This window comes from Apteryx rowi, unplaced genomic scaffold (assembly GCF_003343035.1).
Source record: "Apteryx rowi isolate R43461 unplaced genomic scaffold, aptRow1 scaffold_13, whole genome shotgun sequence".
Lineage (NCBI taxonomy): Eukaryota > Metazoa > Chordata > Aves > Apterygiformes > Apterygidae > Apteryx > Apteryx rowi.
In genome coordinates, this window is record NW_020447530.1 from 2,091,897 (window position 1) to 2,109,316 (window position 17,420).

Genomic DNA, 17,420 nt, shown 5'->3' on the forward strand with positions numbered 1-17,420 from the left:
ATCCCCCAGGCCAGTGTGCCGCATAAGACGGCTCTTGCATTCTCTCCACCAGTTTATAGGCGCCTTTAGAGCCTCACTGACTTTCAAAAGCTCTTCGCATAAATACTTCTGGAATTCTTTGTGGTAAAATAAAGCTAGACCATAATGAAAACAAAGCACAGGAAATAAGCACACACCAATCCGGCTATTGCACAGACACACGAACTCCATTCTGCTACTYCAGCTGCCTTCCTCCTCTGCGCGTTGCAAGGTTTATCTGAGAACTTACACTGCACCTGATGCAACATGCTGCCAGTAAAGCTACGTGTGAACCACTTGCCTCATTAGAGGAGGGCTAGAAGATTTTCAGCATGATCTTTTGTTATTAGGCATTTGCCCTGGCACATACAAACCATTTTTCAAGCAGTCGCATCAGAAGGTGCATGACTGATACCCGTCAGAGCGAGTTCTGCCTCGCTTTGACAGAGGCGAAATCTGGCTTCGCTTTACTTCACTTCTACCAGGGCTCTGGCTCTGCACCTTGCTGGAGAGGCCGTGGCTGAAGCTCCATCTGTTCCAGGGAAAATAATTACAGAAAAAGCAGCAGGGGTAGCGATGGAGGCCTTAGCCGTGGTGAGTAACATCTACACTTCACAGCGCCCAGGAAAGCCAGTCAAGGGCCAGGGCTCTTCACACATGGATGCAGAAGAAAAGCATGGTTTGAGGGGTCTTCTCTACCGGGAGCAACAAGTATCACAGCGTCACTGCTGATAGCCCTCTTCTCCTGGGGTCAAACAACCTTGCAAAAAGGTGTATTGAAGCAAACGTAGCGTGGGAGGTGCTATCTTGGAAGAGAATGATGCACTCAAGGCTCTGAGCACTCACCTCGATGAGGAAGGGTTTAAAGCTGCATGAAGAATCGCCCTGTTGCCCTTGCCAGACTCAGAGTTTAATTTCTTCCTGCCCAAGCAGAATAAATTCAGACTCTTTCATTTCTCGTACCTCAGTGCTAAATGGACACTGCTCTGCCCCCACAAATTGGGTGATGGCATCTCGCCTGGTGGAGTYATTAGTAAATCTCACCGTGTCTCTCTTATTTAAAGACTTTATCATGAGTCCTTCAAGTACAGGGACAATTTCACAGTTTAATCGAAACAGTGGAAACACCCGTAGACTAAAAATAGCCGTATTATTTTGCTTTTAGCAAAGGCCACAACGTGGACTTCTCAGATGTATGGACTCAGATCAGTCACAAACTTGAATGCGATGCCACCGCATCCAAGTAAATATTTTGTTCTTACTCTTTAAGGCTAAAACATGATATAAACTGAGAGAATCCATTTTAAGACTTTAGAATTGGCTGCTTCCCAAACTGATTCACTTATTTCTCAGGGATTAGACAAAACGTGCACCGTTCTTAACCCGAATAGGGCTGCTTTTTTGCACATCGACGCAACAGTTTTTCAATTTTTAATCCATTATACGGATAGTTTTAAGAGATTTTTTTTGCACTCCTYCTCAGCGACACGTCCCATTTGAAGTTTGCGCACTAGGGAAACTGCGCTGGCTCAGGCTCGCGCTTCGAGGTACGCCGCGCCAGCCCGGCCGGCCGGGCACCGGCAAGAGCCAGCACGCGCTCTTGCACRTGAAGCAGCAGGTCCCTCTGCAAGAGATAGACCTCTGGTTTCATCAGAGCAACAAGAGATACCATCATCAACGGGACACGAAGATTTAGCTCCTCGGCCTAAATTAAACAGCTGATGCTCAAAACAACAGCGATTTTTCCGTCATTAAGAAGCTCCCCCAAGACACATGCCGTATTTCAGCGACGATGACTTCRGTGCGCATCCCAGAAGGCTACAGCTTTCTCCGGCTAAATCCAGAGTGACACGCAGTGCATCCTTGTCACTAGTGAACTAATGCCTTCTCGTGCRATTTCTAAAAGCTATTTACGAACAACTATTTTTTTCCATACAAGCTAATTAGGGAGTGACAAATTAATGAATGCAGCTGCAATCAAGAGGACAAYGCCAAGCCTTTTAAAGCACGGCACGCTGGCGCCTCGATACTTAGTCGATAATGTAAACAAGCCAGGTTGCCTTGGTAAATGAACTGGAAAAGCACGGCTGCATTTTAAGCAACCTTCACAAGTCGCTGCATAAATACATCAGCAAGTAATAATGCAATACGACAAGTGCACGATGCCGACGTGCAGCTTCATCAAAAGTTAACACACCGATTTTGTGGATGTTTTTAAGTGAGAATGCATTTTTGCCCCCAAAATCATAGCTCAACTGTCAAGACATGAACGCTTCAACAAACCGTTTCTTAAATACTTAAGGCGATTACTGCACATGAGAAGAAAGGAAATGGCCACTAGATCTTCAGTGAAGTTCTCAAAATGTAAATGTGTTGCTTTAAATCAGCTCAGAAACACAGATGCGTTACTGTACAGTACTGATCTGCCTACTGAGTGGCAATATGGTTTGTATTCAATTAAAATATATGCCTGTCTCAGAGGATAAAGAATTCTCTAACACCRAAAGAATGGATGGAACAGTTGTCTTTAGGGACAAACCGCTCTCATCCCAGCAAACTGCAGTTTGAGAAAAAGTGCTTCTTTAGTCTATACTGGCTAATACGTTTTAAGATAGTTGCACCCTTCCCTCACGTAGCAGCTTGAGGAAATCTGTGTTTAAGGAATTGCCAATCTCATTGAATTTTTAAAAAGGGTAATCACCTTTCTCCAGACTGCAATTAAAATTTACACATTTTCTTTATTTAAATATAAAGATATCCTTCCCGGCCTCAGCTGGATGCATGGAGACAGTACATCACCGCATAACTGAAACCGTTTTAATGGCACTGCACTTTTTTTTTTTTAAAGCAAAACATTTTTTACAACAAATTCTTTCTTGAAATTATATACTAACTCTATATGTAATGTAATGTCACATAATATATACTAACTGCTAACTGGACTTTTTTCACAGTGTGCCATGAAACACGRTGTTCTGCGTTGGGTTCGGTGCAAACTGCACCCGAGTCGCAGCGCCTTGCCCATCRCTCCCCCATCCCCAAGCGCCGACCCTCTCCAGAAGACCACCGCGCTTTCCTCCCGGGTTTCGTCTCCTCCTCAGTCCCCTTCGGCACAGAGCCGGCAGGCTTGCCTGAATAACGAGTCATCGTAATTAAGGATTTACCAAAGAGAGAGCTATTTCCGAGGCGGCGCCCGCTGTGTTACCCTCCCTGGACGAGCTCCGGCGGTAASGGACCTACGCCTTGAGCGACTGCCGCTACCGTTAACTTTTACCCTGATACCCGAACACATTTTAATAGAGCAACTGCAATATAATATGCCATTTAATTACATTTCTTAGGAATCGGTTCTGCTCTGAAGCAAGCCCAGGTAGTTCTCTTTGCAAGTGAAGATAGTTATCCTCACTGAAGAGGATGCTTCCACCGGTTTTTCTGTAACACTCAGAGGCCTTTTCTGATATTTAAGTTATAGCTGCAGTTATTTATGCTGTATTTTATTATGCTGAAAAGTGTCCTGCATGCTAGACCCACAATCCTTACTTGTCTTGCATTTTCCTAAGGATATATGCTATAATTTAGTGSCATGATTTCTATGCACGCCTTCAATTTTATTGCCTTATTTGGCTATTGGTTTTTTATTTTTGCAAATCCTTTAATATTTCTGAACAGCCGCATGACATCATATGAAACCAATGCTATCAACAAAACCATTGCAGTCATTTACAGACCTTTTTTCAATTACTCTTGCATTACAGGAATTTATATTAAAAAAATGCAGGGTAATGAAAGATATTTTTAGGCACTTACGTTTTTCATTTTAACTCTGGATCTGCTCAACACTAAAATCCAGAAGGCCTTGTTGTTTGCATTCATCGGACAACTAGATAGCAAGAGGATGAAAGAGCAGTCAGCAAAACGCACATCCCACCTTTCTTGCTCTTCCGCCGCTCGTACTGTAAAGGCAGCCCCTTTTCATCGGGAGCTAAACTTATGTTGCAGGGGTGCCCACGCCTGGGTCAACAATTTAGGGAAGAACACGTCCTTGCTCGGACCGTGACGGTRACGCGCGCCGTGCAGCCCCCGGTGCCTCCGGCTCCGGCTGCACTTCCGCAGCACTCCGGTGCTACCCCTCCGCGTAGGCACAGGCAAACCGCAAAGGGGAGTCTCAGCCCTACCTACAACAAGTGTTTAAATGAAGTCAGGAGCAAATCACTYGTTTACTAAAATAAATTCCTCTAGCTTTAGTCATTTCTCTCACTAAATTGCTCTTCAATTCACTCCCTTTTCGCCTGCATCGTTCCTGAGGTTTGACTGATAYGCTGTATTTGTCAGCAGTAATCAATTCATATTGCAGATTTTTCTGCTGAGACAGAATAAATGAAAATTAAGTGCGACTATTATGCGCAGGCTGAAGTTACAATGTGGGACTTAGTYTTGGTAGTGTTGGATGAGAGCACACGCTCTTGACGTGAAGCGTGCAACGAAAGCACCAGGTTACGTTGCCGCCACTGCTCAGAGCACGAGGCCGTGACCATCTCCTCCTCGCCCCTTAGGGAAAGACTACGTTGACATTGGTCATCCTCTGTCAGGTTGGACCAAAATGAACAACTGGGTTCAGGAATTACTGGGGATGACTTYGAGAGAGATGGGCAGATACAGGCAGGAGGGTCACATGTGCCTTGTTTCCTTAATAAATCAAACTAAAAAGTTAATTTAAATTAGGTATTAAAACTGATGGTGAAATGGTATGGCTGTTTGCATCCCATTACCTCCAACACAGATGAACTGCCTGCTCGGAAGCGCACAGCTAGCAACGTGCCGAAGAAGGAGTCCGGTTAAAGGCAGGAGTATCTGGAGTAACTTAGATACCATGAGGCCAAAGTCAGAATGTCAGGACCTGGCATAAAAACTGATATTATGTGTATAACTTTTAGCGCTGAACTTCTTGACTTCTGAATGATTAATAAAGCAATAGTGCTCCTATAACAAGCGGAAGATGTTGTCAGTTTAATGTTTTTTTTTCCAGAAATATGCATAAGCATTTGCCGAACCTATCTGAAGACTGGTATATGTAACCATTTTTAAAAGGTAATTAAAAAATTTGTTACAAATCTAAAATGAGAGCCCTCAGCTTGCTAGTTTAAAATTCAAGCCTCCGTCTCACGAGGAATAACCATAACAGGTATCAATATTACAAGCTGCAAATTGTAAAACAGAGCCATTGCTTCCCTACTTCAAGTTATCACACCCGATAAAAATCGGTAAGACATGTGACTTTGCATGTTGTACTCACTTTTTTTTGCCAAACTATCTATTTCCATTGTTTCACAAGTGCAGATGTAACAGGAGAAAAACAATGCCTTATTTAGACTTCCAAAAGGACATCCATGCTGTGAAGAAGTCTTTAGGACTGCTGTTGAAGAATGCTTAAAATTTTTCATGAAAACAACAATATTCGAAATATTCCAAGGTACATTCGAATTAGCCTTTCCAGTTCTTTCACTTTTTTCTCCCTGAAAACTAATTGCTACGGTTACAAGTCCTCATTTTTGAATGGCTGTGAATGCAATTTAATATGTATGTTTGAGGTATACCTATTGTATATTTTTCTATAGCAAAACAAAAGAAAACACCCAGCTCACAGGAGCTCGACTCGTGTGATAGCACCATGATCCTCACAGAAGGGACATCTGCAAAATTATTACCAGTCAGCTGGGGGCCTTGAGTGTGTTAAAGTAAGTGAACTTCTCATATGTGATTTTCATTTTAAAAACAGTAAATGTATCATTTCCATTCGCCTGTTTCCATTTTCACTCTATAGGCAGAAAAACGGACACACTTTTCTGTCCTTTATGTGATTCCTCTCCTTTCACCCGACAGCATTTTCCCTCTCCCACTTTGACTTTCTTGGCTTCCCAAGTATGTCATGAAACCACACTCAGTATTTTTCTCAGAGAACTTTTCTAGTGTTTGCAGTACCTGTTTCTCTCGATGTTTCTTTAACCACTGTTGAAAATGCTGAACAAGTTTCTTCTGTGTCATGCTTTCCTACCATTAAATCATCCTGGAGTTAAAGTATGATATGTCTTTATTTTAACTCCAGTGAGAAGAGGTATGTGACAAGATGCTAGGATCCATCAGAAACCTATAGAACTGATTCACCTTCATATATTAGGTGGATTCTGGTAGCACTATTCCAGGAATATTAAGAAAATTAAAGCAGCCCACTGCATGGACATGGTCCTGCAGAAGAAGCTGTAGAGAAGTTGTCAGGAAAAAATAAAATGAAAAGAGAGACTGGAGACTTCTTAACAAGAAGTAATCTCCCCAAACCAAAAAAAGGTATGTGGAAAACTCACCTGCTTTGAATTTTTGATGAAGGGGAGATGGYTGGTTTATGTCATCAATCCTTTTCTATTGCAATTCACTTAAATTAAAGCCAGTTCTGTGATTCTTAGTTTTCCTGGCTTGAAAATAAAGAGGGAAACCTACGTTGCTTCATGCTAACATGCGACTAGAGGTTTGCTTTCTTCAAATATTTTTCAAAACAGTAAAATGAGACCATTTTCCCAACCTCTGTCTCTTGACTTCAACTTTCTTCCAGTTAAATGGTAATCCCAAGATTTTTAATTAATCATGTGGCTTATTTATTTATTTATTTTTATCTCTGCCACCTTCAAACWCCTCCATGACTAGGTCTGGGTTGCTGAGATGAATTCACTTCATTTCCTCTTCCTCTTTGCTCAGATCTGTACCTTTAGACATGAAATGTGTTGTCCCACCTCTTTGCTGACAAGTGACTATTCCTCTTGATCTTGCCCTTCTCTGACTCTATCCCTGAGTTCCAACTTACTGTGTCACACAAGACTGTGGCAATCACATAAATGAGCATCTCCTCACCTTGTACCTCTTTTTTATTTTTCTGCTCAAATTTTTATTTCAATTCCCCTTTCATCAGTGGAAACGCTGTTCCCGAGGTTCTTACAGTACTAGAATGATTTGCTACTCTTGGCTCAGGAATATATTTTCCTCTCATTACCAGCCTGGAAAAAGCTCATGAAAAATGGGGGGAAAATGGATGGTCCCAATTCTTTCTTTCACTTCTTTGGCACATGGATCTAGGATAGCAGACATGCTTACACATGCCCAGATATACAAGGATAGCTGTTCACCTCCTATATGCTCCCTAAATTTGGAGAACATACAGGAGAACTTATGGTAGCGAAAGAAATGCTTTAATCTTTGCTTACTTTGGCTCTGGTGGCTCTGGAGAAGCAGCTATTTCACCCAGTGCAGTATTTCTCAGCCAACCTCTGAGTTGCTCCGTCTGCCAAACGTTGGCAGCAGGACTGGCCTTAGACCAGCTCCACGGTTCTCAAGGACCTTCTTCCTTTCGGGGAAGCAACCAAGCACTTCAGGTCCCCTTTATCTTGCCAAAATGATCTAATCTCGTCTTACAAGAACGACGAATGAGACCAGATCCCTTGTTTTTTTTAGTCTCTCATCAGCTAAACGCATTCTTATCTACGCAAACCAGCCATGAATTTCCACGAAGAGAAGACCAAAACCTTAACAACCCTTCGGAGGGGGTGGCAGCTAAGTGCATACTGTAGAGTTGTGCCTTCTCCTGGTCAACGGAGCCAGACCTGCCCGAGTCCTCCATGCGCTGTCAGAGAAAATGAACAGCAACAACAGCTCGTACGCCGACTCACCAAGGGAGCTCTCCGGTCATGGAGTTAGCTCCTCATTTCTTAACCTAGTTACGTGGTGCTGCTCAACTGAAGAGGAGCACAGCAATAGAGAGCGCTCCGTCACAGYGTGGCTTGACAGATCCCACGTCTCAAAACCCTCAAAGCCAATTAAAACCCAGCAGGAGGAAGCCACTGCCCGCATGCTGTGTCGGCTAGAAACTCGGACAAGAGTCTGTGCTTGTTAAAAAATAACGTTAAGCCCAGAATGAATCCTCAAAAGACAACGTGGGAAACGTTTGGGCTTAAGCAAAAAGCAAAGCGCTCTAAATAATTCCAGCCCCTTCCTGACTCTCCCAGAAGGAAGAAGCCTTCACACCCCGGCACGTAACCAGGACACGCTCGCTGAATAGCCTTCCGCTCACCAGCCATGTCTCATATGGGCAGTCTGTAGCTTTAGAAAGAAAGAAAGTTGCTACGGTTTAGCCAGACCCACAGGGCTACCTGTGAAATGCCGGCAGCCGCGACGCGGTCCAAGCACGGCTTCAACCTCCGTGGCTTTTCCCCATCCTGCTGCAGGCGCCCCAACGGCACATCATCATCTTCGTTCGCACAGGTCCCCCCTCAGCATTGCCCAGCGCCACGTCCTCTGCTCCAGCAGCCCTTTCTCCACCATCCTTTTTCTCAGTGCATTACATCTCTACTTCTCTCCAGGACTCTGTTGCCAGCAAAACTTTCCCAAACTCTGAGCCGGTCACGGTGGAGAGCCCATCTTTAACCCTACAACCTCACGGCGTTTCAGCCACCTGAGATATTTGCCCGTCATTATAATGCTGTGCAATCTAATAATTCCCAGCAGCACAATTTGTCTGTAATAAAAAACCCCMCGTAGTCTGCTGCATTTCCTTACCAGGCTCCTTCGGCTTTTAGCAGTCGCGTTATTAAGCACATCCTCTGCGCGGTTTCCTCCAGCCACCTGGCAAAGGCAGACGCCGAGCGGAGGCAGCGAACCTCTTACAAAACCTCTTCCAAGACTGCCAATATCTCATCTCGCGCTGCCGTGGATTTTAAAAATCTCTCGGAAAATTCGGCAAGCCTGAACACGCTATCACCCAGCCCCAGGCATATACCACCGCGCCGACCGGCTGCCTCGTCCGCCAGCGCTTACCCGGGGCTGCCCGTCCTCCCCTTCTGCTCCCGGAGGAGCTCATGGTGCCACCACCACCATCACCTACCGCCAACGCGGCCGGCGCTGCTCTCCTGACGCCCTTTGCCTCTGCGTCACCTCCCGGCACCGTTTTCTCAAAATTTTCTCATTTTTTTTAACCTTTTGTAACAGCAAACTGAAAAAAACCCCACGTGTAGACTTTATTGTATTATTTAAAATTCCAAATTTGGTCAATCTACAGCAACCCCAGGGAGTGGTGGGGGGAAAAAATAAATAAAATCAGTTCAGTGCCAGGAAAGGCGGCTTCCCTTGTATGAGATTATGAGAATCAGAGTTTGCAACCCAGACAAAGATAAGGGAATTCATTTTGTATTGTTTCTCCCCAAACCATCTTAGCGGCGGGGAAAAAAAAAAAACAAGAAAAGCAACAACAAAAAATACATTGCCAAGTCAAATAAATTATCTAAACACAAACATTTCAAAGGGCAATCTGCTGGTAACAAGTACCAGCGGGTGTCAAAGAAAATAAGAATTTTAATTATCACCCTTGTTTCAGGGGGAATTACTGCCATAATGAAAGAACGTGTCCGGATGGCTCACCAGCTTCCAAATCACCCAAGTTTTAAATGTAGCATCAGACAGACTAAAGGAACAGGCACTGACGGAGTGCTGTTAATGACATTAGAGAAAAGGAGCTACTAATTTTAAGCACCCAAAATAGATAATTAAAAGTAAATTAAAATGAAATGGAAAAAGAAGCTAAAAATCCTAATGCAAATACAAATAATTTCATTATATATTCTTTTACTTAGTAATTTTTTTTTAATTTAATAATTCCTCTTGGGTACTAGAGGATAACAGGGCTGATTTGTCCCTAATGATGCAAACCGTTGCATAAACATTTATTAAAAGTCCCTAATTTTCATTTCAGATTAGCTGGATTCAGGCAGAGACAAGACTCAACCACAGGCTATCCGTGTTTCGGAGCAGCACCCTCGCTGTCAGCCTACCAGGTGTGTGGGTATCACGGCCTTTCCCTGGAAATATTCCCGTCGACGTCCTGATCTACAGCTACCCCCAAAGCTACAGCAGCAAAAAAAAACGTTCATGAAGGAGCACAAAACCACGCTCAAACTGTGCATTTGTTCTTCAGCTTGCAAAGCTCACCCCGACAGGAGATCTGTGGGACAAAGTACTTTCTGCACTCTAAGATTAAAAAAAWATATATATATATATAGATATGACTTCAAGAATCAGCCTTGTCCCTGATCCGTATTTGCTCTGCACAAACTATTATTTCAGGCAAACTATTATTTCTCCTATTGTTATTCTCCTAAATATATTCATGKTTTTTTTTTTTAATTTCTAAACCAAGTAATTAGTGGATTTTTTTTTTTTTAAGCAAGGCAAACTCAACAGGAGGGTGTAAAACACCACCAAAACACCACCCAACAGCTTCTCGCGAGTAAAGCAGCAAAAGCGTGCTCGTTTTTCGCTCCGGGTGGGGGACCGGAGGGGCAGCGGGGAGTCAGGGCGCGCAAGGGACAACGCCGGCAGCAACGGCGAGAGCCCGGAGTGGTAAAACGTCACTTTTTCAAATCGTGCATTTGCGATCCGCGAGCGGCAGCGGACTCTCCCCGCCACGCGGCAGCAAACCCGCAGCGCGGAGGAGCAGCCGCGCAGGACGAGAAAGGGAAAAAGCGGAAGGCAGAAGGCCGGGCGCCCTCGCAGAGGCCGGAGCGCTCCTTGTCCGCGCCGACCGCCCTCCTCACCTGCCGAATCCCTAAGCGGTACGCGAGGATGCGGTCCACAGCGTCGGGGTTCATCTGCGTCCACTGGAGGCTGTAGGAGTAAACGCGGGGCCTGTTCTGCCACAGCGGGTTGTAAGTGTCGTAGTAAAACTCCGGAGCGTACGCCTTGCCTGCAGGAAACACGAAAACAAAACCAAACCAAAAAAAAAAGAAAAAAAAAAGGAAAAACAAAGAAACCACAGAATGATCAGACAGTGAGTTTTGGAACTAAATTTTGGTTTTAATTTGCAGTCTCTCTCTCTCTCCCTCCTTCGCTTTGAGTCATCTGGTCATACAACTTCTTCCAAAAAGCGCATTTTGGAATTATTCACCCATCCGCGTTTTTGAAGGACTCCTGACCAACGCTTTGCCTGTATCATTAACTGGCGTTTCGGGAAATCCCTGGCCCACGTGCGGGGAGCCGCTGGCAGAGCCAGCCTGGAGGAACGTAACATCTCTCTGCACTACTTTTTGGTGGCCCAGCTGACTAAAACGGAGATGAAAAAGCCGCGCAGAAGGACGTGGTGATGACCGCCGTGCCTAGCACAGCTGACGCGAAACGGCATCCCCTCGCTGGAAATGCAGAAGGGGTATTTCCAACGGCTGCTGCCTTCACCACATCTTCTCTTCTCCCACTTCCCAAAGGAAGATGAATATAGCCTGTCTTTGGCAGCACTGCAGCTGCGCAGACTTTTACAGCTTTAGGCACATTATTTAGCTGAACATATATATGTACAAATATGTATAACAGCTACAGAGGAAGAAGCAACATCTGACATTGCATTTTGGGTATAGGAGCATTTCCCTGTTATTATATTCTTCATTCTCTATAAATATGAAAAACCTAAGCAGGATTTCCCTAACATAAGACAAAAGCTTAACTGAATTCACTAAGGTAGAGGCTTTTCCAGCTCCCCAGACTCACAGCTCTGCCCTTCTTCCTCTTCACCCTCTGCGGGGATTTTGCCAGTGGAAATAATTATGAAATGCAAAGAAAAAACTAGGACAGCCTCATGGGAAGACCTGGTCCACCTGCTTGCGTTTCCCCTCATTGCTGCCCCATCGTAGTGGTACCCGTTCATCACTTCCCTTCAGGTACAGGGAGTCTGTGCTGAAACGCACACTGTATTTAAGTATTTTCTCCTTAAAACTATTCCTATCTACAGGTGTAAACAGAGATGGCGTGGGGATACATGTTGCTCTAGAAATCTGAGAACTTCACTCATTGGAAAGGTAACGAGAAGAGGGGAAAAGAGGGAAAGAGTGAAAAGGGAGAAAGGAAAAATAATAAAAAGGAGAATGCGGGAGGTTTTTAGAACAGTAATGTTAATTTGCAGGACAAGGACGATGACGGCCTGAGGGCTAATGGTGCGGGACACAAAGTGGCCCCCGGCTCACAGTGGTGGCCTGGGATGCTCCTAGGCTGAGGCAAAGCTGGAAGATGTTACCAGAGGCCATCTCCTCGGGGAAGCCCTGCATGCACACAGTGCCCACGGCTGGCCGACACCGTCACCGCACCCGGCGCGCACATCGGCGTAAGACCACTCTTACGTGCGTGGTTTTTCCATTCCTGGCTCATCTTCTTTCAGGTAAATAACATGGAAGTAATTTTGAATACTTCACAGGTCAAACTATCTTCCGAATTGTTTTTCCCTTGCAGTGTGAAGTATTTTTTGCTTGTATGTGGCAAAGGGAATAACCTTTGATTGGAGAAGAACCAAAGCTGGTTTGCCTAGAAGAATTTTCTTGGATCCAGGCCAGCCACAAGATTCACCCATCTCAGACTACCAGCTGGGACCCAGGCGTGAAGTTTGGGGCTCAGAAATAAATAACGGTGTTTGCTTTGTAAAGTCGTAGATGGAGCACAGATTTTCATAAAGGCAGAATGCAAAGGCAGTTTTGGGTGCCCTGCTTTGAACATATGCCAATTTTGTGGGGGTTATTGACACAGCTTTCACCTTTGGGTGTGCCACCCCTTCAGGCCATGCTTTTCTTTGGAAAGGATGAAAAGCCCTTTTAGCGAGGACAGCTTTGCCAGGATGACCAACAAAGCCGCACATGCAATTAGGCTAGATCAGAGCAGATATCTTGGTGCTGGAGCAGCAAACAACAATACTCAAGAGGAAATAAAGCAAAGCAAAACTGCTGTTCTGAAAACTGAAATGCAAGATAAATAAAAAAAAAGAATCAGTGGTTGATAAGATTTGTTTCTCTTGTTTAGGTGCAGTGGAAACAACGGAGAAGAGCTCATGCTGAATGCAAATGATAATCCTCCTTGTGCTACTGCAGATGGACATAATGGCATCTCTGGGGGTCTGCAGAAAGGATCCATAATTAGATGCTTGCCACAATACGGGCACTTGAACAACACAGTCACCTTTCGTGAAATAATGAGATCTCATGAAGTGCTGCATTATTCTAAATCCATACTAACAGAAGAGCTTTCTGGYGTGAATGGAAATGCTGAAAATTTAACAACACAACATTAAGTCCTTAACTTGAGAACTTTAGAATACCAAGAAAGCTGAGTAGYGTTTTAGAGTACGCAAGAAGTATATGTTACCTTTGAAGGAATGAGAACGATTAGACACGTGGACAGTTTACTTGGGCTTGCAGACCTCACCTGTCTCCAAGAGCCTGACTGAAGACAAGTGCCTGAAGAATGCAGGTGTGCCACCATCCAGCTACGCCGTTGCTAGCGGGAGAYGCTGTTCAGCAAAGACTCTCCCTCATAATAAGAAAGAGATGATGAACAAGAGACTTTGCAGTAGTCCTTGGCCTAGTGTGACCTGAAAAGGGGGATGCAGCAGCTGGCTTGGAGTTAACCACCTGTACTATTAAGGGTTAGTTCTGCAGCCAGCTCCCAGCACTGGTCTTGCTTGGAAAAGGTTATAGAGACTCCTCAGCCACACAGTGCATTGGGCATCTGCTGGAGCTACCAGCTCAAACTCCATCTTCTATATAGTTTTCTTCCTGCAGTCGCTTCAACCTGACCTTCCTTCAAAATGAAATCCCCTTGTGTTGTTCTTCATACGGGAAACATTTGCCTGCTCATACCACTTGCCCTTTAAAAGCACAGGCAGCAGAAGTGACCTTCCTCTCCGACTCCTCAGCTTTCGCGGCGTTCAAAGGTTTATGGAGACATTTCAGGACAAACAGACATACCTCGTCCTTCTGTTGCCTCTGGGATCAAGCCTCGCTAGTCTTCCTTGCTCACTGGACGTAGCCATGACAAACCGACCGCTCCGATATTGCCCGTTTAAGGGGACCGAGATCCGCGACGCTGCGAGGGACCCTCCCGATTTGCACGCTGGCGCATGGGTGCTCTGTGTCCCCGCAGGCTGGTCGCTCTGTTCGGGGCAGGTGGCTCGTGCAGGCACAAACTCAAGCGGCGCAGCCCTGGAAAGGGCAACCTCGCCAAGAGACATGGCTCCAGCAGGTCCCGAGGGAGGAGAGTTTAATGCCAGGATATTTTTTGTGTCTTTTACGGCAATCTGAAGTCAGGTTCAGAGCTCCATTAACGTGTACCAGTTTTAATTAATCCCTCCCTCTGTGCTTGCACTGCTGGATTCCGAGTAACTGCGATGCTTGGGGCTCTGCCAGGGAAAGGATACATGACACAGCTTAATGTGGAGTACATTGTTTGTTTTCCTTTTTATCTCTAATGAAACATTAATTTTTTTTTAACATTCTGAATATGGGGCATGTGCAAAGGACGGAAGTCTGTGGCTGCGTGTGGAGGGAGGGTGGGGACAGGGTAAGGAGAGGAATACAAAATGCAGTTTTGCTCCTCCGTGATGGCCAATGCATGAGAAAGAGGCATAAATAGACAGACCAAGTATTTGTGTTTGAAGGCTACACTGCTAAGAAACGGTGTATTCTCCCACCGCCGGCACGTGGGGGCTGCCCAGCACTAGGAGAGCAATTCCACATCCTGCTGCGTTTGCTAGTGCCGCTCCATCAACCCAAATGGGTCTCAGCGTGCGGACAAGAGTTATGGATAGCTGTGCTCTCAGGCACAAAGCAGTTGTTTGGGATTTTATCTAACTCACTCCTCACAGGAAAAAGAAAATCAGCACCCAATTCTCTGCCCGAGTTCATCTAGATTTATAAGTAATGCTGAATATTGGGATGTCCCAGTCCTACCAGACCATGCTGAACTGTTGTTTTAATCTGAAATCAGAAGCTCTTCCGAAAGGTAGAGATACTGCAGAAGTCTCCGATTATTGCTGGCGAATAGCAGTTTTTCATTCTTGTGTTTTTAATTTCAAGAAACATTCCCCCCCACCCAAATTGAGCTTTTTCCGTGTATTTGCTGCATCTCTTCTTAATCTCAAGCAGATCAGCAGCCAGTGGACCATCCTACACRCACAATGCGAGCTCTTCTCCAGGGAAGCATTTATTATCTTGGCAGGCTTTTTAAGAAAGAGCCCCACTCTGTCCCCTATCACTGCTGAACATCCGTAGTTAAAATTTGTGACATGCTAACTCCTATGAAAGCCTGGAACAGGAACTCAGGGAGATGCGATACTAGATCTCAGGCAATGTTGATCTGAGGATTTGACTGTKATTAATTAGTGAAGAGCAGACTGCATTTTTCAAGGTCCTCTGCGAGTAGCAGCTCCAAACACCTTTCCCAGCGCGTCTTTTGGGTGGGACAAGATATGGCAAAGCACTTTCAAACTCTGGCAGAATGTGAAGGCTGTTGCTGTCTGTTGGAGCATTTCCCCTACTCTCACCGTCAGGTCTCGGGATCCCGGGAATAAATACTAACACGGCCACGCCAGCACAGCTCCACAATTTTGCATTTCACATCTTCAGCCAAGCAGCATGTTGGGCATCCTGCTGGTGAGGGCTAGCTTCTATAGCTTCTTACTTGAGGAGGAAACTATTCATGCTATAGGAGAAAGTGGGAAGAGCCCACAGAAAAGTTTAATTAAAAATGCTGAATTGTTAATTGAAAAATACTTCCACACAACAGAATTCTATCTTGGTCGATGTTTTGGTTTGTTTTTTCCTGCATTTGGTTGGATGTTGTTCTAGGTGGACTTCCTTCACTCCTGGTTGTTTCTGGCGGTGCTTCCCACTCCACAAGCGGAGACTTTCACAGAACAAGACTCGCCATGGGGACTGGCTGCTTTACTCGCCCCAAACCCCACCGAAAGACCTGACCAGGAAAGAAATACTCCATGGTTGAATGTTTCACGGAAAAAGTGGGAGAAACCAGAACACGATACACTCTGTATATGAGAAGTAGTATGTGGGTTCCCTGAGGGGTGATGGGAACATGCTTCCCTCCTCACCGAAAGCATCTCCAGACCCAAGCCTGCCCGCAGACAGCACTTGCTGAAGCAACTCGGGACTGGTTTGGGCAGGTCCAGTGCTGGCAGGGCATTTCCCTAGGGATGGGGGAAGACTCCAGCACAGCTGAGGCATCTCAGACATGCTCATAAACTACACGGCCAAGACGTACAGAATACAGAATACACACTGTTTCTCTCCTCCTTTCCAAGTGTAAAGCCTAACCAGGACAAACAGGAATAACCCTGAATATCAGCAGGAGCACAGTGTACACAGCAGTTTGCAAAACCATCTCAACTCTGGCCACCATCATGACTGCTGAGCCCTAAAGGCTTTTGCTCTGGATTTATGGAAACGCTGAGCAGCATGGCCTGGATTACAGCTCCCCAGGAGCTTCCTGATGCACGAGGAGGTACTGCATTTCTGTATATAACGGCACTGATGCCTTCACCTATGTTGCTAAACGAGAACTAGTTTTTAATTTAATTGGCAAGGGCTCCACTAATACATACTGACCAAACCATAAGCAGACATCATGTTTTTCTGATCTACAAATGAGGGGATCGCAGCCCAACAGTATTAAAGAAGATACTACAGCAGATGGTGTTAAAAAGTTGTTATTTCCTGATAGATAAGAATCATCAAGTTACAAGCCTAATTCTGGTAATTACTTGTTTCGTAATGAATACAAGACCGGATCAGGAAGAGAAATAAACATCATCTGTCACTGTTGCAGGTCCTGACTGTTGGAGAACAAACGCACCACTCTCCTACAGCGACAGCCCCTAGCAGTCGAAGAGCCCTTTGGCCATCGTTAACATCTCTTGCGCAGCTATTTGCAGGCGCCATTTGAATTCCTCCAGGCAGCACATTCAAAAATATTAGCTACTGACTCTCTGCTAGCGTAAGGTCAAAAATGATATGAAAGACAGTATGGAACTGATTCATAGAAAACAAACAAGCAAACAGGGGGGGGAAAAAAACCCCACTCTAACGCTTACTGTTAAATTCATGCTACATCCCACTGCAGTCGGTGGGATTTCAGCAAATGCTAAAGTACTGTCCCGAGCAGAAACGCACTGAAACATTGCTAAAACAGTTCTTGAATTGGTACCTATTAGAGAGACACGTCTACCGTTCACAGAAGATCTTTCCATGGTTCTTTATAGATTACTCAGTCATTTATCCCTTAGAAACTTGGAAAAAGAAAAAGAAAATCTAAAAGAATTGTTTCAATCCACTTGCCGACCCACGGTTTCCAAAGTAACATAARAAATCAGGAACATGCATCGCAAATTTAAATTATAATGAGTGCAAACACAACCCACTGCTTTTGAGCAACGGCAATAAAGTGAACAACTACACTCTCTCCCTAATGATACCAGCTGACTACGAACCACAGATGGAGTTTCGGAGTCCTGGGTTAGTGTWTGCGCTGCCTTGTCATGCAGAAAC

At 45.0% G+C, this 17,420-nt stretch overlaps 1 protein-coding gene across 1 annotated transcript in view; it reads right to left on the minus strand.

Annotated features, from left to right (window-relative positions):
- Window positions 1-17,420, minus strand: part of MDGA2 (MAM domain containing glycosylphosphatidylinositol anchor 2) — a 232,614-nt gene that overhangs the window by 34,404 nt on the left and 180,790 nt on the right. Inside the window, exon 10 of the mRNA XM_026056066.1 lies at window positions 10,647-10,795. Within this exon, the coding sequence (XP_025911851.1) occupies window positions 10,647-10,795 (149 nt within the window). The remainder of the gene's footprint in view (window positions 1-10,646; window positions 10,796-17,420) is intronic.